Source organism: Sciurus carolinensis, chromosome 16 (assembly GCF_902686445.1).
Source record: "Sciurus carolinensis chromosome 16, mSciCar1.2, whole genome shotgun sequence".
NCBI classification, from domain to species: domain Eukaryota; kingdom Metazoa; phylum Chordata; class Mammalia; order Rodentia; family Sciuridae; genus Sciurus; species Sciurus carolinensis.
This window is the reverse complement of record NC_062228.1, coordinates 1,894,699-1,916,082: the sequence shown is the minus strand read 5'-3', so window position 1 is coordinate 1,916,082 and position 21,384 is coordinate 1,894,699. Positions and strand designations below refer to the sequence as shown.

General features: G+C 58.0%; 1 protein-coding gene across 2 annotated transcripts in view; it reads right to left on the bottom strand.

Annotated features, from left to right (window-relative positions):
- Positions 1–35: 35 nt before the first annotated feature.
- Positions 36–21,384, bottom strand: part of Fbxo31 (F-box protein 31) — a 32,057-nt gene continuing 10,708 nt past the window's right edge. The window contains exons 2-9 of one of the 2 annotated variants that reach the window (XM_047529767.1): positions 15,672–15,743; positions 10,334–10,410; positions 9,828–9,995; positions 9,352–9,426; positions 5,769–5,878; positions 4,839–4,992; positions 3,514–3,863; positions 36–2,119 (exon numbers count right to left, since the gene is read on the bottom strand). In XM_047529767.1, the coding sequence (XP_047385723.1) occupies positions 1,897–2,119; positions 3,514–3,863; positions 4,839–4,992; positions 5,769–5,878; positions 9,352–9,426; positions 9,828–9,995; positions 10,334–10,410; positions 15,672–15,743 (1,229 nt within the window). In that variant the 3' untranslated portion in view covers positions 36–1,896. The remainder of the gene's footprint in view (positions 2,120–3,513; positions 3,864–4,838; positions 4,993–5,768; positions 5,879–9,351; positions 9,427–9,827; positions 9,996–10,333; positions 10,411–15,671; positions 15,744–21,384) is intronic. The other variant, XM_047529768.1, reaches the window with a different exon arrangement.

Sequence of the window (21,384 nt, the reverse complement as noted above, 5' to 3'; positions counted from 1 at the left end):
GTATTAGGATGAATTGTTTAAGTGCCCAAACGCTAGAAGCAGACTACATGCTTAGATTTGAGGCTTTTGTTTTTTTTTAATCACAAGTTCTCATCTTCAACCAATGTGCTCTTTACAAGGCTGAGGGGATCCTCCAAGGGAGGGTCCCTCAAAGCAAGCCCCAGGCCCCTGGTAAGAAGTGCACTCGATTTAACAGTGGTGACACACCTCACCCGCCACAGGCCCAAGTGGCCTTGGGGTCCTTACAGCTTCGTTGGGGACTTCCTCATGTGGCATGAGTCACAACTAACAAAGGAACTGATAAAGGCTTTAGGCTCAATCCTGCAAAAGGTACCAGAATGGGACCAGGCCCGAGCGACACTGCAGGGCCCACTGGAAGCACGGGGAGCGTGAGCGGGGCCTCCCAGGGAGCTCGCACAGTGCCTGGACCCTGTCGCTGCCCAAAAGGCAGCCCTGTTCCTCCACCTGCTTCTTCCCGAGGAACAGAACCTCCCAGGACAGCCAGCTGGCCATAGGGGGACCTTGCCACAGAGCTGGTCCACCGGCTGCTGGAAGCAAAAGAGCTGCTGAGCATGGGAGCTGGGCATCAGGGGTGGTCAGAGGACAGGCACAAGGTGGTCTCCGTGCCAATGCCACCATCCTGGGCCTCTCACCAGTCGGACAAGTCCCAAGTGCTTAGCACAAGGGCTCAGAGGGGACAAGGAGGACAAGCAGCTGAGAAGAGGCATGCCCTGGTGTCACCCTGAGGCTGGAGGGAGCACGCGGCTCCTGAAGCCTCGGGTATGGTGCTGTCCTTCAGGAGACACAATGTCACCCAGGTCTGACGGGAGTCTCTGGGCTGGAGGGTCCCCTGCTGCCCAGGGCTGGTTCCGAGAGCAGCCCAGGCGTGCCGGGCCGGGGTCAGGTGGCCCTGCACGTGGCGACAGGGAGGCTGGGCGGGACAAGGCCCTGCCTGGGCTGGCTGCAGACTGCCGCGGAGCAGGAGCCTCGGCAGAGCAGGCGCGTGGGCCGTGGGCTGGGCCAGAGGCCTGTGCTCACGTGATACTCCTGGTCCTGCACCTCCGGTCCCACTTCACTGAGAGGAAAACTGATCAGGAGAGAAAGCATTTTTGCCCAAAACCTAAGCGAGTCAGTAGAGAAGAACTCAACCCGGAGTCCTAACACGAACCTGATGTTCCATCCGCTCCTGGGAGCCCTCTGCATACACCGTCCCTGCCACCCTCCCAGCCGAGTCCCGCACTTCCTCCTGACCACCTGCGAGGCCTCCAGGTCGCGGCCATGTCTGCTCAGCTCATCCAGCGGGGACGACGGGTGGAACAGAACTTCTCACACGAGTTGGATCTGCGCGTGCAGGGAAATGACTGACGGCCCACACACCTCCCCACAGGGGCCTCGCTGCCTGGAGGCCTCCAGCAAGCTCCACCTGCCCAGGGCCACTGCTCTCCACCTGCCTCTTCTGTTCATTCACTCCTGTTTTTTGTTTTTTTTTTTTGGTGTGTGTGTGTGTGAGAGAGAGAGAGGGAGAGAGGGAGAGAGAGAGAGAGAGAGACAGGGAGAGAGAGAGAGAGGGAGGGAGAGAGAGACGGAGAGAGAGAGGGAGGGAGGGAGAGAGAGACAGGGAGAGAGAGACAGGGAGAGAGAGAGGGAGGGAGAGAGAGGGAGAGAGAGAGGGAGGGAGAGAGAGAAAGGAAGAGAGAAGGGGGGGGCATGCTCAGCATCTCCTTGGGGTCATGACACCCACACAGGAATATGTTACACGCTAGGTATGAAGTGTCTTGGGGCAGGACGGGGCCCCTTGCAAGAAGGTGCGCGTTCTACAAAAAGGCCGCGTTTCAAAGTGCATGCTGCTTCTGCTCCTGGTGGCAGGGCCTGGCTGGCCCACAGCAGGCGTGGCGGTCAGGAGGTGAGGGACTGGATGTTCTTGAGCATCTCCTCAAAGGCCTGCGGCGACGGTGCATCTGCGTTCCGGAAGGCGGCCTGCACCCGGCTGTATAGGCTGAAGGACTTGAGCTCCAGCCACACGAAGCCGAAGCGGTCCTCGTCAAACAGGATGAAGACACCAGGGGTGCGCTCGGGGCTGGTGAAGCCATGGCCGGCAATGAGGCCTGTGCCGTAGAAGCTGGAAGACAGGAAAAGTGAGGGAGGGGGCGCCCAGAGCACAAGCACAGGCCACTCTGGGCACTCGCCCCTCACGACATGAACCGCAAGCCAAGAGCGGCCAGCAGCACCGGGAGAGGGCGTCTTTGCAGGGGAAGCTGGGAGGCTCTGGCTCCTGCGGAGGGCGTACACAGCAGGCACATGGGGCACGAAAGGCCAAGTGCTCTGGGTGCTGGGGAGCACATGGGCAGAAGCCCAGGATTCAAACGTGGGCCCACACCCCAGCTGAAGCAGAACTCCTGGGCAAAGGCCCTGTGCTCAGAGAACAGGCCACGGGTACTTCCTGACCAGGTGCTGTGACCAGACCCACAGACACAGGCCTGCGGGAAGGTGTAAGGCCACACTGCTGGCACCGTGGGGCCCAATGTGCACACAGGCTGGAGGGCTGCCCTCGAGTTCAGCCAGGGAGGGGGCTGGACAGAGCTTCCTGTCTAGCCAGCCAGTGCTCCAGGCTGGCCCTAAGGGCTGGCGAGCCATGAGATGATAGAGTAACAAAGCTTTCTCTTCCGTGGCACTCGGAGGCTGCACTGGAATGCCCTCTGGGCCCCTACCACAGAGGCAGGAGCAGTCACACCCGCACAGTGAGAAACGGGAACACAAGTCTTCTTCCACCATGCTGCGTCCAGGTGCCAAACCCTCTCTGGGAGCCTGGCACTGGGAAACGCCCAGCAGACCATCACAGGCACGGGTGGTGGCCATCAGAGGCCAAAGGAAGCGACCCGTAAGAGGCAGAGGTGAGGGAACTGTGAACCCTCCCCAGCAGCGAAATGCTTGGCTCTGCAGTGTGCACGGGGGCTGCCAGGCACGGCTGACCATCGGTGCTTGAAACGTGCCCAGCTGATGCAGCTGCTGCGCCTTCCGCTCCCTTCAATTCAGTGAATTTCCAAAGGTGGAGGGACCGGAAGGCCTCACGTGGGCCCAGGGAATGGCGGCCCGCGGGTGGCGGCTGGCAGGGCAGCAGTGCCGCTCCCCATGGACATGTAGGCTGGCGCCCCGTCACTTTGGTGGCCGCTCCCCATGGACATGTAGGCTGGCGCCTCATCACTTTGGTGGCCACCCAGGGTCTGGCCAAAAATGGCGCAGAAAAGTGACAGCAGGCAAGGAGAAGGACAAGACAGGGCGACCGGCGGGGCCACGTCTGAACCGTGCCCCCCAAGCGAGCTGCAGGCGAAGGAGGCCCCTGCCTCTACTTTTCACCTGGCTAACTCAGGTCACGGGAGTCCCTTGCTCCTGGTGCAAGGAGTCTGGGGGGCTGGGAGGAAGCGGGGAACACACACAGGCCTCTGCCCTGAGCCGGGAAGGGGCCTCGCCAGCTGCCGGGGGAAGCCCAGTGCACCACCCAGCCCGGGGCCTTACCACATCCGGCAGGTGCGGGGGTAGTCCTCGTTTCTGCAGCTCACGCCCACCGGCAGCACGAATGGCTGTCCCTGCCCGGAATGGGCTGGCTGCTCGGCCGCTGCTCCGACTCTGGGCTCCCCACCCTCTTCGGCAGGCGCCCCACTGGGCCCCCGGCCCGAGGGCGGCTCCTGCGGCAGGGTGGGGCCCTCGCTGGCCTGCTGCTGCTCCTGCCGCAACTGCTCACGCACCTCCAGGACCACGCGGGAGAGCTCATTGAAGTTGCGGAGGTTCTCCACGTCAGGCAGCTGGATGCGGTGCCTCAGGTCAATCTCCACGGTCTGCTGCCCCGCGGGGATGTTGGGGTCGCCCTGCAGGGCAGCGGGCAGCAGTCAGCAGGCTCAGAGACCCAGAGGAACACCGCACGGCCTCCAGGTCGAGTCTGCTCTGGCCACGTGAGTGGGCACCAGCTCGGCCACGGACTGAGCAGCAATCTCCCACGGAGCAAGACTTCACCCAGACGGTGAGAGTCAGAAAGGGCATGAGGAGGGACCATGGGCACCAACACACGTGCTCCGACGCACTCAGAGCTCCCCAGGTGGGAACCAGTTCCCTTCGTGGAGAAGCCCTAGGTCTTCCTGGGTCTGGCGGCAGGCGGCAGGCGGCAGGCCTAAGCACGAGTCCTGAGCCAAGTCCTGAGCCTGACCCAAGACCCTGCAGTCCTGCAGCCAAGCCAAGACCTCCAGGAAGGGTCACTCCACATGCCAGAGGCTTCGCTGGTTCCAGGCCCTACTCTACAGGAACTTCCCCAGAGCAGAGGTGCACCTCTTCCCTGGGGGTCTGGGAAAGAGGCTGAGCTTCAGTGCTAGTGCTCTCTGCCAGAAACCCACCCAATGACTGTCAAAGACAGGGGAGGGCTGCAGGCGGCCCTGGCAACAGGAGTAGGTGTGGCAGCCCGCTCGGGGCCCGGGAGGCGGGCTCTACCGTGAGGCCCCCAAGCACGGCACAGCCCTCAACTCCTCATGAGCGCTGAGGCCAGCACAAGTTGTGGGCTCCATGCTCCTGCAGAGGGTCACGACCAGGCTGCACCTTCTCCTGGGAAGCCTGGGGAGCCCCTTACCCAGGCCCCATTTAAATCCTCGGCCCGCCCCGGGTCTTCCAGGCTCGGCTACAGCTGAGCACCAGAGGAGGCAAAGCCACCTAACCTAGGACACCCACAAACCCTTGTAGAAATGCACGCTCCGGGTCAGCAGGCCTGGGAGGGCCTGAAAATCAGCACTTCATGCTCCCAGGGGGCCCAGGCTGCAGACCCCACCAGGTGGCTCCCACAGCGTGGCGACACTGACCGTGATCTTGGTGCCCCTCGCACACCGGCCGTGGAAGCTGAGCATGACGATCTCCAGGCCATGGCTGCCGTAGGTGCCCTTGAAGAGGCCCGGCTTGATGAGGTCGTCCGGGCGGCTTGGCGGCAGGTAGATGCGGCGGTAGGTCAGGCAGTTGCTGCAGGGACAGGAAGGGCATGGGGCTCAGCGGGGTCCAGGCAGGCCTCCGGGGCTCCAGCCTACAGGTGCAGCTCCCCGGGCCCCAACAGCACCGGACAGCTTCCACGGGAGGGAGGGAGACGCACTCCAGTTCTGCCACCCTGAGGAGAGGAGCCCGCATCCCTGGGCAGGGGACAGCGCCCAGGCACCGTAGCCAAGGGTACAGGAAAGGCCAAGAGGCTGGCCTCTGAAGGCTCCTGACCACTGGAGTCCCTGTGGGGGCCACAGTGACCAATCAGACACCAGACACGAGGTGGGAGTCAGGGAGAACTTCAGGGACCTCGAGGCGGCGGAGGCAGGGAGTGAGCACAATGCCACAGGGAGCTGGGTCACCCCAGCCCTGTTTTCAGCAAGTGCCATTACCATGGCTACTCCCTCCAGGGCTGTTCGCCACGGCAACTCTCAGCCATGGGTTCTGTATTCCAAACAGGTGAAAATCAGGTAACCAAAGGGGAAAAATGGGCAAGGTCTCCAAGCAGGTTCGAGAGGAGAGGACCCAGGCAGCGCTCGCCTTGCCGAGGCCAGACTCTGAGGTTGCCTGGAGGTGCCTCCACTCTGTCCACCCTACCGAGTGCTGTTTTCACTTCCACTAGATAAACACTCTGCCCGCGGTTTCTGTGTGTGTTGCTCAATTCTTTGTCCGAGACACCAGGAATCTGGACCCCAACTCGACACCCCACGGGTATCAGGGGCAGGGGACCGGGCCGCGCACTGCACCCAGGAAGGCCCACTCACTCGTACTGACTGGTGTAGATGAACTTCATCAGGATCAGCTCCTGCATATGCTCATGGAAGATGTCCTCCAGGGTGCGGCCCCACTCCTCCCGCAGCCAAGTCCGGAACTCCTTCAAGAGAACACAGGTGACTGCCCTGTGCGGGCACTCCTGTGCGGGCACGCCTGTGCCTCAGGCCTCCCGGCAGGAGCGGGTGAAGCCAGTGATGGGGAGAGCGAGAGCAGCTGTGAGCCCAGGTCTTGCTAAAAGCCCAGCAGTGGACAGAGTCGTGTCCACACTGAGCCGGCTGCACACTGCACAGAGAGCCTGGTCCTTGGTGCCTGGGAGAGCAGGCGCGGCAGGAGACTGGGCCCCAGCCCCTGCCTGAACTCAGCCCTGCTGTTACCGAGTGGCAAGGTCTGGGGAGTCTCCCCTCAGTGTCTGCAGATGCACGGTGACCACTCAGGGTGTGCGTCAGTGTCGGTCTGCATCCCTCAAAGCTCCAGGCACAGTACACATCCCGCAGCTACCGCCACTCAGACGCCGAGTCCGCAACAGGGGGATGCTACACAATTACTTGATTCATTCAAATCCCTAAGTTCCTAACTGACGTGTTTCCTACAACAACTAAATAGAATTAGCCCCACAAACAGAGGCAAAAGCAGTGTACAAGGAAAAAAGAACGAGCCAGGTGTGGTGAGCCAGGTGTGGTGGTACGTGGCTATCACCCCGCTGCTCAGGACGCTGAGGCAGAGGGTGGTGGGTTCAAGGCCGGCAGGCGACTCAGCAACATCCCATCTCAAAATGTAAACAAAGAAGAGAAGAAACAGGGCGCGGGATGAAGCTCAGTGGTAGAGCACCCTTGGGTCCAGGACCCTGTTATTGCCAAAAAAAAAAAAAAAATCAAAAATCTTCACAACAAAATGAGAAAACAAGCTATGATTCACAGATCACTTTACTGTGTTACTGTCCCAACACCGAGAAACAAATCACCGCAGGGGCTGCAGGAAGCCAGGGCTACTAGGTCAACCAGCAGTCAGCCCATCTTACCTCCTAGTAGCAGGGGCAGGAAGTGGAATTTTTAAAAATTTGATCTACAGCACCGCAAGATACACGGGACTTCAGAATCAACACCACAGAACACGTGTGTGATCTCAGTGGAAAGAAGCAGAGGCAAGAGAGTCACACACCCCTGTCCTCGGTCGGGGACACACTCTGCACACGGGGGGGCAGAAACACCCAACCAGGACAGACTAGTCCTGCAGGACTGCAATGCTCTCCAACGCCCCTCAGATGGCAGGCCCACCAGACTCCATGCAGAAACTTGCGAGCTGACTGAAATTCTACCGAAGCCCAAGAACCCAGACACACAGCCTCCTGAGCAAGGGCAGAGCTGGAGGACCAAGAAGCTCCGTCCCTGCTGAGCCACAGCCCCTGCTCTCAGCAACACCACGGAGCCACACAGCCAGCATAGCCACGCTGGTCTGGCCACTTCTCAAGGGAGGAGCCTAAGACCCCTGGCAGAAGAAAAGTCTTCAGCCAACCAGACTCCCCTGTGCAGGAAAATACCCCAGGATTCCTGCCTCACACCACACACAAGCACTAACCTAAGATGGGCCACAGATCTGGACACACAGCAAAATCTAAAAAGGGGCTAGCAAGATTCTTTTTTTTATAAGTCCAGGGATGCACCACCACTGAGCTACATTCACACCCTCTAATTCTTTGAAACAGGGTCTAAGTTGCTGAGGCTGGCCTCAAGGTTGCAATCCTCCTGCCTCAGCCTCCCTGTGATCACAGGTGGGGCCACCACACCCAGCTCAAGTCTTTTTTTTTTTTTTTTTAAAGGAAACTCAAACTATTTAGGTCCAAAGGATTTTCAAACACAGAGCAACCACAAAAGAAAATCTTTGGCAAATTAGACTTCATCAAAATTAAACCTCCTAGACTGGGCGTGATGACCACATCTATAATCACAGCGGCTCGGGAGGCTGAGGCAGGAGGATCTCATCTTCAAATCCAGTCTGAGCCACTTAGTGAGCCCCTAAGCAACTTAGCGAGACCCTGTCTCAAAATAAAACATAAGAAGGGCTGGAGATGTGGCTCAGTGGAGATGTGGTTGAGCTCCCCCAGGTTCAATATCCAGTACCAAAAAAAAAAAAAAATTAAGCCTTCTGTTTAAGTGGCAGGTCAACTTAGAGGGAAAGACTTTCAAAATCAGACAGATAGATAACAGATAAAAACCAAAGTAATCGAATGGGATAACCAAGGCCAACGCCACTGTGCTTGCACAATGGAGTTAAAGGCCACCCAGAGGAGCAGACGTAGGTGAAGTGAGATCCTGCTTCCCGAGCAGAGGCCATCACGGGAACACCAACGAGAGCTGATGATCAGATGAGGTCTCTGAAGGAGGCTCACCGTAAACCGTGTTGTGAGGGCAGCCGCCATGCTTGGGAGGACACCAGGAGCCTGTGTGGCTTCCACGTCCCTCCAGGGCTGCCCCCCTTCCCTCCCTTCTCCCCATCTCTTCTCCCCACGGCCTCAGCCTATGAGAGGGGCCAGAGAGGTGGGGCAGGGAAGGCAGACTTGAAGACAAGCCGGCGGCGTCTGAGCCTGGCGGCACGCAGGGGTGCCACCAGGCCTGGGCCGCACTGCTCACAGGCACTGCTCAGCTCCCTGGAAACACGAGGTGCAGCAGCCTCGGCCAGCAGTGTCAGCAGCAGAGCACTGGCAACAGCCCACCCTCAGGAGCTGTCCAGACTCCACCAGGAGCAGCTGGCACCTGCTCCAGGTTGGACGAGCGCCGTCCACGCAGAGCCAGCCGGCCTACAGAGCAGTTCACGGGAAGGTCCAAGCAAGCACCACCAGAAATGGACGCTCGGCCTTCCTGCTTCAGGCTGCACCTCTGAGACGGCCCCGGGAAAACGTCACACTCTTCGCGTAGGTGAACCACAGCAATCACGCCCGTCTGACAACGCCACCACGGACCATCTTCACCTGCCCTCTACCCAGGGAAGGAAGGGCCTCGCTGCCCATCAACACAGGAGGGGCGCGGGCGCCACCCAGCCCAGCTCCCCTGTGGTTCCCTGGCTAGCGGGGAAACCGCCAGGACTCAGAAATGCTCGGAAATGTTCACCCAACAAAAAAACAGAAGCTACAATGAGCGCCCACGCTTGACAAGTTCGAATTCTTCTAAAAAAATGTCTTCAATGGTGTGGGTCTGAGATTCTCAAAATGTAAAACCCAAAGGCAACGTGAAGTCACAGGGCGAGGGCAGGACACGGTGCGTGCTTCCCGCACTGCGGCGACCTAAACCGCAAGGCCCAGAACGGAGGGGCCTGGACATGGCCCCAGTGCCCCCTGCACTGCGCCCCCACAGCAGCCTGAGCAAAGGGGGCTCAGCCACCAGCAGGGCAGAGTCCATGAGACCCTGGGGGCGTGGGCCTGGCTCACCCAGGCTGGGGGCGGGGCACGAGCCAAAGGAGCACCAGAGGCAGCTCCTGGGCCATGGCCACCTAGAACCTGTGGCCTCCCACGTCTGTTCTGCCCCACAGGCGAGGCCAGGCACGGTCTTCACACGCCCTCCGCGCAGCACGCAGACTCACCTCCTGCCTGCCACCGGACATCCTGTGGTGGTCGGTCTGGTTGCACTTGGTGGAGAACTCATCCTTCTTCACGATCTTCAGTGTCATGGCATGGGGCGGGGGCACAAGGAACAGCGAGCTGGTCACGCGGCTCCCTCGCCACGGGTACCACGCCCATCTACACAAGCCCCAGCACACAACGCGCAGGCAACACCTTCCCCAGGGCGCTCAGAGCTGCGGCCAGCCCCAGGGAGCAGGGCATGATTCCACACGGGTGCTCTTGCAAACCAGAGGGGAAGCAAAGGAACCACGGGGCAGAGAAGAAAGGCTGCATCCACATGCAGGCTGGAGACAAGGCCCCAGCGGCGGGTGTGAGTCTGCTGCCCCCTTCGTCTGCACAGGAGCGGGTCACAGCTACGGACGCCTGGCACCTTTGTGAGGCCCAGCCTAGAGGGCCCTGGGACTGTGGCAGGCTGAGGGACCGGGTTCTCCCCTACCTGAATGTGGCCATTGTGGGGCCCTTTGTGGCCGTACATACACTCCACCGTGGCAGACTTCCTCTCCATGAGGTGGATCCTGAACAAAGGCTTGAACCTCATGGGGTCGTCCACATGAGGGTCGTGTGGAGGCAGGTACATCCAGCCGATGATGAACAAGCCGTCCACCTGCACAGGGAGAGAGTGCGAGTCCACCTGCTCACCTGTCTTCCTCTCGCTCGCTGCCCCTGGTTGGGAGCAGGCTGTGCAAGCAAATCCAGTGTCGCCACGGGGTGAGCACGAAGCCTCCTGGCCTGTCAGGTCCAGGACACGAGGACCTCACAGCTACCTAGTCAGGGCACCAGGAAGCCCACGGGCTCAGGAGAGGCTGAAGAACTGCTGACTCCTTTGCTCATTCCTCTCAGGCCAGGCCCGAGCCAGGGTGGCGTGTGCCTCTGCAGAAAGGCACTGCGGCGGGAAGGCAGGGCTCCCGCAGTGGGCACGTCCCTCCCAGTTTGCAGACTTACCACCACGTTCAGCAGTCCTCCATACGGCCCGATGTCTGGCTGCCACAACCCCAAGATGTGCCGGTACCGGTGGAGCACTGGAGGGAGAAGAGGCAAGGGCGCGCTCAGGCTCAGCACGCAGGGGATGGGTGCCAGGGCCCAGCCGGCACGCCACCTGTGCTCGGGGCTCCCGCACAGTGGGAGCCACAGATGGTGTTGGAGCTCTGATCCCTGCCCCGAGTGCAGGAGGGCAGCACCCTGGCCTGGAGGGCAGGGAGAGAAAAGAGCCTGCCTCAGGGTTGGCCAGACAGCTGGCGGGAGAAGGCTGGGTGGAGCCCAAGACTATCAGGACGTGTCTGAACCCAGGCCAGGGCCGGTGTGCCTGCGTGGGACTGCCCTGCAGAAGAAGCCTGAGTCTGCTTAGCACACACAGCAAAGCCAGCCTCCTTGTCTTAGGGTCACTCCTGGGTGGGTTGTTGTTAGACAAACAATAACAAGCACGACAAACGATAAACGAACACTGAGCTCCAGACGAGAAACGCCCAGAAGCAGCCTCAGGTGCACACGAGGTGTGCAGCTTACTGTGAAGCCCATGGAAACTTGAGTCAAACCAGCCGTGATCCCAGCAACTCAGCAGACTGAGGCAGGAGGATCCAAGGTCAAGGCCAGCCTCAGCAACTCAGCAAGGTCCTAAGCAACTTAGTGAGACCCTGTCTCAAAATAGAGAGCCGAGAGGGCTGGAGATGTGGCTCAGTGGCAGAATGCCCTGGGTTTGTCCCCAGTTCCACACACACAGAGTCACCAGAGGGACGACAGAGGCTGCGAGGGATGAGAGGGGGACGACCACCTGACAGGGCAGGCACTCACCACACGTGCTCTCAACTCCTCTGTACGCTTCTAAAACTTCATAAGATACTTGAAAAAATAAACTATCCAGCAAGATCCTGCTCCTCCTTTCCCCTCATCTCCCAACTTACTGCAGTCAACGTCTGGTTCTTTCTAGGAAATCAACCACTTCCACCTTGAAGCTTCTAGAACTCTAAACAAGCCCTGTACTCTGGCGATTCCAGGAGGGGAGCAGCAGGTAGCCCGTTCTGCTGAAAAGCAGCAGCCCAGAGCACAGCTTCCAAGATGGCTGAGCGGTTGAGTCAGCCCTCCACACGCTCCTGAGCTCTCCTGGCACCAGGATGGATAATTTTGCTTGAATGGACCAACGTGACCCTGGAGAACAACCAGGTCACATGGGCAGACACTGAGAAACGGGCCCTTAAAAGGAACCTGAACTGCAATTAAGCTCCACTGACGGCCAGAGCAGAGGGACCATGACAGACCTGCCCTTTCTTCACCTCTCCACCTGGACACCCTTCCCTCCAAATTCCAAATCCCAAAGACAGTGCTGGGGCCTGCCCGCCTGCCCAGGACCCACAGGAGTAGCAATGCTCATTCACTGGCACGCAGAGGAGAAAGGGACTGAGGAAGACACGCTCAGGAAAGAGCCACCCAGTGCATCAGCTGCGGTCGGGAAGTGCGAGAGGAGAACCTGCTGTCACACCACTGTGACCACAGACGGCACCGTGATGCCTCCAGGCATCTCGCCTCGGCCGGGCGTGTGAGCTCAGGCTGACCCCGATGGGGAAGCGCCTCCCTCCTGCAGCTCAGGGGACAAGCGTCCCCTGTAGCCCTCAGGGCTCGTCTTTCCAGCACAGGCCACAGAGGTTCTGCAACACCCTCTTCCACACGAACCCCCATGTCCCAGGGGCTCACGCTCCCCAAGAAGGAGTCCCCAGTGGCTCTGTTCAGAACACTGTCCCCAGCCTCCACACGGAAGCTCTGAAGGGCCAAGGGACGCCCAGCCAAGGGCCAACAGGAAACCCTGGCACCCAGTCCTCTGGCCCCTCCCACTGAAAGCCCGGGACACAGCAGTTCTCCAATCCCTCCAGTCAGTGGTCAAGCTGTCAGCTAGAGCAGCACAGGCTGAACCACCCAGTGCCCAGCGTGACCTCCCAGAAGCAAGGGAGGAGCCTGCATTCAAGCTCTTCCTCATCTGCTATAGAAAGCTCCAGAAGGGACAAGAACACAGCCCAGCACACACCGGGTGATTCCCGAGTCCTGGCTGCCCAGACTCCCCAGGGCAGGTGTAGCTCCAGACAGATTGAAGCCCCAGAAGAGCCCGACCGCAGAGGGAAGCAGAGGGAAGCTCTTGGTGCCCGTCCATCTGTAGCTCAAAGCCCACACCAGGCTGGCTCCCCAGGGCTGGGAAGGAACCTGCTGCATGCAGCTGAGCACAGAGGGCTGGTCAGTCTCTGACGCAATGTTCTGGCCATCTCCAACAAGGTGCGGGAAAGGACAGCATTCCCCAACTGCCCGCTGCTCCCGCACACGAGTGCTCCCACATCCCCACACGCCGTCTGCTCAGACAGCTCTCCTCGGCACGTCTGTGTGCAGAGGGCCTGGGGGCAGGCTGAGCTGACCCAGGCGTCCAGAGCTCCAGGACTGCCCTGGGGATCCTGGTCCTCAATCTGCAGGCCTGTCCAGAGCTCAACGGGATGTTAAGAAAAATTCTTTAGGACATGCTTATTCTTTCTGCTCCCAGATTTGTCAGCAGTTCCTACTCCAGTCAGGCAAGGCTGAAACCCGGACCCTCCGACAGCTGAAGTAACAGGTCTGAGTGTTTCTAGAAACTTCCGAGTGGTTGTTAGTGCAAGCTGATATTTTTAATCTCTTTCTCAATGACTGATATTCTCCACTCAACCACTCTGAGCTAATAAAAAGTGAAAAGGACACAAATTTCCTTTAACTACATCTTAGAAAAATTTCTAGAGCTCAATCAGAGCTCTGAAGGAGCAGCTTTGCCCTGTGTTTGTCTGGTATACTAAGTGCACACATTTTTTTTAAATTCACATTTACTATTCAAACATATTGAATGATAAAGCTTAGAAGTCAACTCACATTTCATTTTAGAATGGAAGTGTTAAGGCTCCTACACTGTTTTCTGGTCTGCCTCTGTGTGAATTTGTGCGGTAGCCCCATCAATCAATGGCAGGCACTAAACATGCATCCCCAAAGCACAGCCTGGGCGCTGGGCGGCCAGCGCACCGGGGTCTGTGCTGTCAGGCTGCGAGCTGGAGAACCTCTGTGCAGCTGCGCTCACGCAGTGAGAGCTAGCCAGAGCCAGAGGAGGGACGTGTGGCAGGTGCAGACATCTCTGTAGCCCGTGTGCTCGTGATCAGGTAGGACTCTCATGAAGTGTTCCGACTCACACGAGGGTTTATACCTGAATAGACACGCAGGGAAGGACTTGGATGGTCTCACTTCTCCTTTGTGTCCACACCCTTTTCCGCGCCACAGTGGCTCCCTCATGGACACACAGGGCAGGTTGGAGAACACACCCGTGACATCCCTTCCATGGGAGCAGGAGACCTCTCCAGGCTGCTCACTGTCCCCTGGCCAGAGGTGCATGAAGGGTCCCAGACCCCAACTGGGAGAGACTGTCTAGGGTGCTTGCCCCAGCTAAGGTGTCGCCCAGGGCAGAGCCGGTATCCCCTTGTCCCTGTGGTGGGTCTCCTGACTGAGGACGCCTCCCTGCCCTACTCAGATCTGGCACAGCTGAGTCCAGGCTGCCCACTCAGCAAGCTGTTCAGGAACTATGGCTGATTCCTCTTCAGCTCTCTGCCCCCAGAGCTTAACAGTTATCTCCCAGATAAAGCTTCTGAAGAAAATGCATAAAAACACAATTCCTGTACTTTGAATATGAAAAGAGAAATTTGCTTTGGCCATTGCAGTACAGATACTTTAGGATACTAAATAACAGACAGGAAGAACTATTCTCGCATTTGGCAAACATTTTCAAGAAGTTAAGAACAGGCAAGAAGTCAGGTGCACACGTGTTATCCTAGCAGCTAGGGAAGCAGGCAGGAGGATCAAGTTGAAGACCAGCCTCGGCAGCTTATTGAGACCCTGTCTTAAAAATCTAGGAGAAAAAAAAGCGAGGGGCTGGGGATGCAGCTCAGTGGTAGAGCACCCCTGGGTTCAATTCCCAGTTTAAAAAAAAAAAATCAGCAAGAAAAAGAAATCCTTGAGTCCCCAGACACCTCCCCCAGCATCTCTTTCGAGTCCCTCCCTGGGTGCTACAGGACACCGGAGCCTGGACAAGTACCAACACCTGCATCCCTGTTGGGATGTGGCCGCTGGTGCTTCCTGCTCTTCAAGAGAAACCTGATGGCTTAGCAAACCTGCAGCAGAGCAGGAAGGCAGAAGCCTGTCTCACGAGACACTCGGGCGCCAGCGGGCAAGGGCCCTGAGCACGCAGCCAGTGGCCCTGGAAAGCAGAGAACTAGCGCGATGACCAGAGGGGTCGGGGCTCGACCCGCTGGGCATCAGTGGACACATGTTCAGGCCCGTGGGGACAGACCCAGAACCCCGGGGAACAGCTCTGGAGGCAGCAGAACCACTTCCTGCACAGCTGCACTGCTCAGACCTCACGGTTCTCAAAAATGGCACAGTGTGCTGCCAGAGGAGAGGAGTGATTTCCACTGCTGGACAGACAGCAGGGAAAACTGAGGCAGGGCAACCGGCTGCGTTCCCAGAACAGAGAGGACCCTTAACTATCACCAGCACAAGGAAATGACAGATGTCTAAGGTGACGGATATGCCAATTGAGTTGATCTGACCACACACGTCACATATGTGTATTGAAATGTAACACTGTCCAACGAATATGTGTAATTGTTATATGTCAATTAAAACTGGCTGGGCATGCAGGTGCACACATGGAATCCCAGAGACACAGGAGGCTGAGGCAGGAGGATGGCAAGTTCCAGGCCAGACTCAGCAACTTAGTGAGACCCTGCCTCAAAATAAAAATTAAAAAGGTCTGGGGATGCAGTTCAGCGGTAGAGCACCCCTGGGCTAACTCCCCAGTACTGGTAAATTCTTAAACACACAGATACACAGGAGCAAGGGCAGAGTCAGAGGTAGTGTCCGCCCAGCACGCCCAGTGTGCAGGTCCCCAGTAATGCTGGCTAAACAAATACAGAAGCTGTTAAGTAAATAGATAAAAACTCGGAGGCTTTAGCCACAACAGACTGAAAATGTGAGGTTAAAGACACCCCAGAACAGGAGGAGTCCAGCACCCCACGCACAGCATGCACCAGCCACCAATGCTATACCTAAGGACCGTGGGGCTGCAGTGGGGCTGGTCCTAGAGTCCTTGCCTGGTTGTGAGGCCCGGGTTCCCAGCTGGCAAGACCAGTGTGGCTGAGACAGGGTCTGAGCAAAGGGCCAGAGGTCAAGCTGCTCTCCTTCCTCGTCAGGCTCACTCTTCCCACAGTTATGAGGTGACAACAGAGAATCAACTCACGTTTCGCATAGACGTCTCGACAAGACACGCCTGTAATCTCCAGCTTCCGCAAGTTCTCACAAACACCGTATTCTGCAACAAGAAATGTCGGCTGAAGTTTAAAATCAGGAAATCACGAAGCAACAGTGACAGCTACGGAGACAGGGAGGGGAGCACTGTGGCGCACCCGAGAGCCCTGCCCGCCAGGTGGCAGCTGAGCTGCAGCCTGGGTCCCCAGGGAGCCGCTCTCCGCTTAGCATCACCAGCACGATGAAGCCACGCGGTGTCCCTGCCAGCGAGGCCACAGCCTGCTGCGCACAGGCACAGACGACCCCACTCTGAGTGTGGTGTGGCAAGCATGTGCCTCACTCCCGTGGAAATGAGGTCTCCACTGGCGCTAGGGTGGCCCCTGTGACCCCAGCGCAGCCCGCCATGCCATGCCGTCACTGACGCTGGTGAGACTGCAAAGGGGAACAGACGCCCAGGTCCCGGGTCAGTGAAGGGGCTCCCGACACCTTCTGCCCCCCATTCTTACACCCTGACCCTGCTGACAGCACCTACCACCCAGGGTGTCCCACTAAAACCCCAGGCCTCTGGTTCAGGTGTCAGCCAGGCTTAGGAGCCAAGTGCCAGGTGCAGCCTCACCCAGGCAGAGCCGCCCGCACCACTGGCCCTTCCAGCAGGGCTGCTCCCTGTGCCGGGCACCAGGTTGAGCACACCCAGGCACCACGGCCCTTCGTCCTGCCAGCAGGCCCCAGGGGCAAGGCCACATCACCACTGTCTAGCCTGAGCGCAGGTGCAGAGAGGCTGTGACCTGCACAAAGGCCTCCCTAGTGCGAGCTCCCGGCACAGGAAGGGACGGGGAGTGGGGGTGTCGGGGGGGGGGCTGGGCTCCACAATAGCCACAGTTCACTCTGGGATCATACGCTGCAGCGTTGAGCTGGGGCCCTGCGGTACGGCCTCACCGATCCTAACAATGACCTCCAAAGGCAAGACTCTGTCCCCAAGGCTAAAGGGAAGCTGAGGGCTCAGAATGTGGGCATGAGGCATGTGGGGACACTACAGGCGGCCCCTGCACACCACTTCTGCCAGTCCTCCCCAGAGGCCTGGCCTTCTCAGTAGAACAGATGCTATCGACCCAACGCTTGGGTACCAGGCAAAACCCCAAGGCTGTCCCAAGGAAAGCTCCAGAGGTCCTGCTGGGCGAAGGGGTTGCTACCTAGCAAAGCTCTTAGGCAGGGTCTTCAGGCCTCCTTCTTTCCACAGCATGTCCCTGCCTGTACACTAGATCCCAGGCCAGGAGCCAGCAGCCCCATGTGGTCCCTTCTGAGGGAGAACCAGGCAAGGCACACCCTCCATCCAGGAAGCTGCAATAAGGGCCGCCAGAGAGGCCACACACGACACCCAGCAAGATGCCACAGCCTATTCTTTGGAGAAAGAGCCTGGGACCCGGAGAAAATGCTACTAAAAACACCCCGGCAGAGCCAAGCAACTCCCAACCCCCAGCAGGAATCAAGTCCAAGCCACAGAGGCAACTCAATTTTTCAGTACCACATTTTACAAAGTAAAAGCAAACACGTAAAGGCAGGTTCGTAGCTTGGTGGCAGCGTACTCCCCTAGCACATGCAGGCCCTGGGTTCAGTCCACAGCACCACAAAACAGGGACAGTAAAACTGCATTAATGATACATTTTATGTAAGTTAATAAAACAGCTCTATCACTTCCACGTGCAGGTGGTGCCGAGTGTCTCTTTTTAATTCCAAGGTTTAGGACGCTGGTGTGTGCTGCGGACCCAAGCTCGTCCTGGCTGAGACCAGTCACATCACTCAAGAACCTGAGAGCCAGGCGCGGCTACTGCTGCTTCCTGGGCAGCACAGAGCTCGACACCCTAACACAAGAGGCTAGGGTTTCTCTGTAGCTTGCTGAGCTCATGGTCCATTCTGGGTGTTTTCCTTTAACACAGAGAACTCCCCAGTGCTGCTCATTCATATTCTACAGCACAGGCTGAGGATGTGGCTCAGTGGCAGGGTGCCTGTCTACACTGCACCAGGCCCTGGATGCAACCCCAGCATCACATAAAGCATGACCTCTAGTCATTTGTTGCACTTCTAAAAGGAAACAAGAGAAAGCAAGCAGCTCACTGATGAAGCTGCTCCAGGGCAGGAGTACAGTTCACAATCCCATCCTCCCTGAGGGTGCTGGCTGCACCCTGGGCTACTGCTGCCCTCTGCAGTCACCTCCTTGATGAGGACCAGAGCTCTTACTAATGGGTGGCTCCAGAAGACCAAGTGGTTTTCCTTACCAGGGTTCAGGGCTCTTGAGAAACCATTTTTCAAGTTTTAGACATGAAACTTTCATCAATGAAACCTGAACAGGAGACAGGTGTGGAGGCCATGCCGGATGAAGCTGAGGTGAGGCTGCAATCTCCCTCCCAGGTGTCACCGTGCTGGGTTCCTGGAGGAGGCCTGCAGGCCCCAGAAGTCTTACAGCCAGGCTGTGGGAGCAAGGCCCAGAAGGACCCTGAAACCCTGAGGCTCCAACCACCAGCACAAGGGAGAAGATCTGAACTCAGACAATTTCAAAAAGGAAGAACTGTCACTTTGAATTAAAATGAGTATTCAGATTTCAGCTTTACTAAATACAGGAAGGGAAGAACAGTATCTTTCGGTAGGCTGGTCTAACCGTAAAGGAGACATTAAATTTTAAAACTATGCACCACAGGTTTATGTGGAAGGCTGCAAATAGAATCCACTCATAAACTTTATCAGTGACTTCATCATTACCACAAGGGACGAAGTCCAGGGCCTGCATCCAGGATGAGCTAAAGACAGCACTCTCCTCTGCAGTCTGTGGCCCTCCTGTGATGGACAGCTGACATGTGCTCGCCGCCCAGGATCAAGGACCTGGAAGGTCTTGTCAACACTGGAACAGTAATGAAATTTCCTCTAGAAAAGGGTTTGTTTAGGAGAGTGCCCGGCTGCCAAGGCCACCACCAAGAAGGGCAGGAATAGAGTTCAAGGGAAGCATGACTGTGTTCTGCTGGGTGCTGGAGAAAGGAGAGGAGGGCAGAGGAGCGACGGGAGCCGCATGAGCTACAGAGAAACGATCCTCTAAAATGTGTGGCTGCACCTCAAGTAAATGGAGAGAGGAACAGCTCTCACTTTCCATCCGTAAGGGGATCTGCCTAGGGCATCTATAAGTCCCCTGCAACCCTACAGTCAGCAAATTCTAACTGGAGGGCCAAGAACACTGTGGCAAACCCTCACGGGAGGAGGAGTGGGGCAGAGGGCAGGCCTGGGGCCACAGTGGGGCTAGCAGCCACTGAGTCCCTGGGCCCTACTGACACGGTGTTTCAGATATGCTGATACTACACAATCTGTTCTTCCAATTGATCGCTGGAATCAAGATGTTCCTGTAGTGTCTGCCAAGAAGGAAGGGCAAAGAGGCAGCAATGTGACCAAGGTGCTTGGTCCTGACCTTCAGGAGAAGCCAGGAACCCTCTGGCAGCTCCAAGGGGGCCTTCCTCTGGTACGCAGGTGCCTCTGCCCCGAAGGATCAGAAGGTGCAGGCGTGCATGTGCACGGTCAGAGAGGCACAGCGAGGCATGGACAGGTCGGGCTGACTCCAGTCAGGTCCAGGGCACCAGAGGACCTGTCGGTGAGACTGCCCAGGCCGGCTGGAACGTACCAAGGCCCAGAGCCCAATGCCGCCAATATGAGGGTGCCCCAGCAGCTGGGAACATCTAAAAGCCTGCTTGCTGGACTGAGGGACATGCTACCCTAGGCTGCAGCCCTTTACCCAAGTGCTAACAATCAGATGTGACATATAAACCCCAGCTAACCTCAGAGAGGAAACCTGACCACTAACATAATTCAGTTAACTTTGCAAATTAAACACGATTTTCTTATCACAGGCTGGGGTGCAGCTCAGCGGTAGGGTGCTCCCCTAGCACACCCCCATGCTGTGATTCCCAGCACAGCAAAAACAAAATTCCCATCACATGACCCCATAATCACCCCACAGCACCGCTGTTTCAGGCAAGGACTGACCACACCCAGGACAGTGATGGCCAGTCAAGGGGTCCACCGCAGTCCAGGAAGGCACTTGATGGAACTCACAGTGACAATGTGCCATCGTCAGCTGCCTCGTGACCTTTCCACACGACGCAAGGTCTTCATGCACTTACACCCCTGCCTCCTTTGTCCCTGGACCCATGTCTAGATGCCACCATGCTGGAGCCCCAGAACACCCAGGGCCGGAGTTCTGGTTTTACTCACTGAACCGTCACTGCTCTCAGAGACAAGCTGAGAAGCGTCCCTAACTCAGTAACAGTTGATCTGAGTAAAAGTAATCACTCTTGTCCCCCTAGAGGCAAAGACGGGGAAAGAAAACCAGCTGCCTGAAAGGTGATATTCAAACGTGGCAGCAAAGTAACCAAAGCAAAGAGGTCACCTGGGGCACCAAGGGGCACCTGGGGCACCAAGCCCAGGGGTCAGGCCTGAGCGTGTAAGCACAGGGGAGCGCCAGAAGGCCCCGCAGGGCCACAACCTGCTCCAGGTGCTACACTGATGGACCTCCCAGACCAATACCACTGCTTCAGCGAGCACTTCTGCCGCCCACACAGAAACAAACCAGATTCAGAATCCACTTCATACACCGAGCACCCAGCACCTCACAAAGCTCACCTGAAAAGCGACACAGGAGGAGAGGGTCAGAAGCTCGAGTCCGCTTCCTGAGAACTGCCTGCCCCGAGTGCGGTGCGGCCTCCCCCAGACAAGGCAGTGCCCGCCCAAACCACTGGGTCAGAGTCTGCACTTCAGCAAGATGCACAGGACAGGTGGAGGAGCCCTCGGGAGGCGCACACTGCCGCCCTCGGCCACCGCTGCCCTGCTCCCGCAAGGAGTCTCCTAGCAACTTCTCCAAACTTCTGAGGAAGATCCATTCTCCCCAGTTGGTGAAGAATGCTAGAAGCACGAAGTAAAGTCGGGTGCAGCTGAGACGGATGGAGGCAGCCTTCCACCTCCTGAGCAGCACTCACAGCGCACAGGGCAGTGCGTGGCTAGGCAGCCCCTCCTGCCCACTGCAGGGCGTCGGTGGTCCTGGCTCCCGGGTCTTCCTCCCGATTCCCACCACCCGTCCAGCCACAAGGAGGACGAGCAGACCCGGCTGAGGGACGTCCTGCAGAGCTCCCAAGCAGCCCTCCAGACACTGCCGCGGTCAGAGACCCGGGAGTCAGAGGCCGTCACCCAGGGGAGCCCACGGGGATGAGACGACGGCCATCAAGGGGGTCTGGGTGGGCCTGAGGGGACACTGTGGCCAAGTATGGCTTGTCCTCTGCACTTGTTGAAGTCTAGCCCCATTAAGAGTGCTAAGAGGTGGGGCTGGGCTGTGGCTCAGTGGTGAGTGCTCTCCAGGCAGCGTGAGGCGCTGGGTTCCACCCTCAGCACCACGAAGAATAAATCAAGCAAACGTATGCGTCATCTATGACTAAAAACGCTTTTTAAAAAGAGCGTTAAGAGGTGGAAGCGTGAAGAGGCGATTGGGGATCCACTCTCACAAGAGGACCGGTCTGCTCCTGATGACTGCGTAACCTCGAGTGCATCCGCCAGCAAAGCCAGGTTCCTGAGCCTGTTGCCAGGTGACACCTGTGCACTTCAGAGCTCTGCAGGCAAGAGGACCCCTGCCTGATGTGGCCTCTCCGCCCTGAACCAGCAGGTGACCCAGAACCAACCGC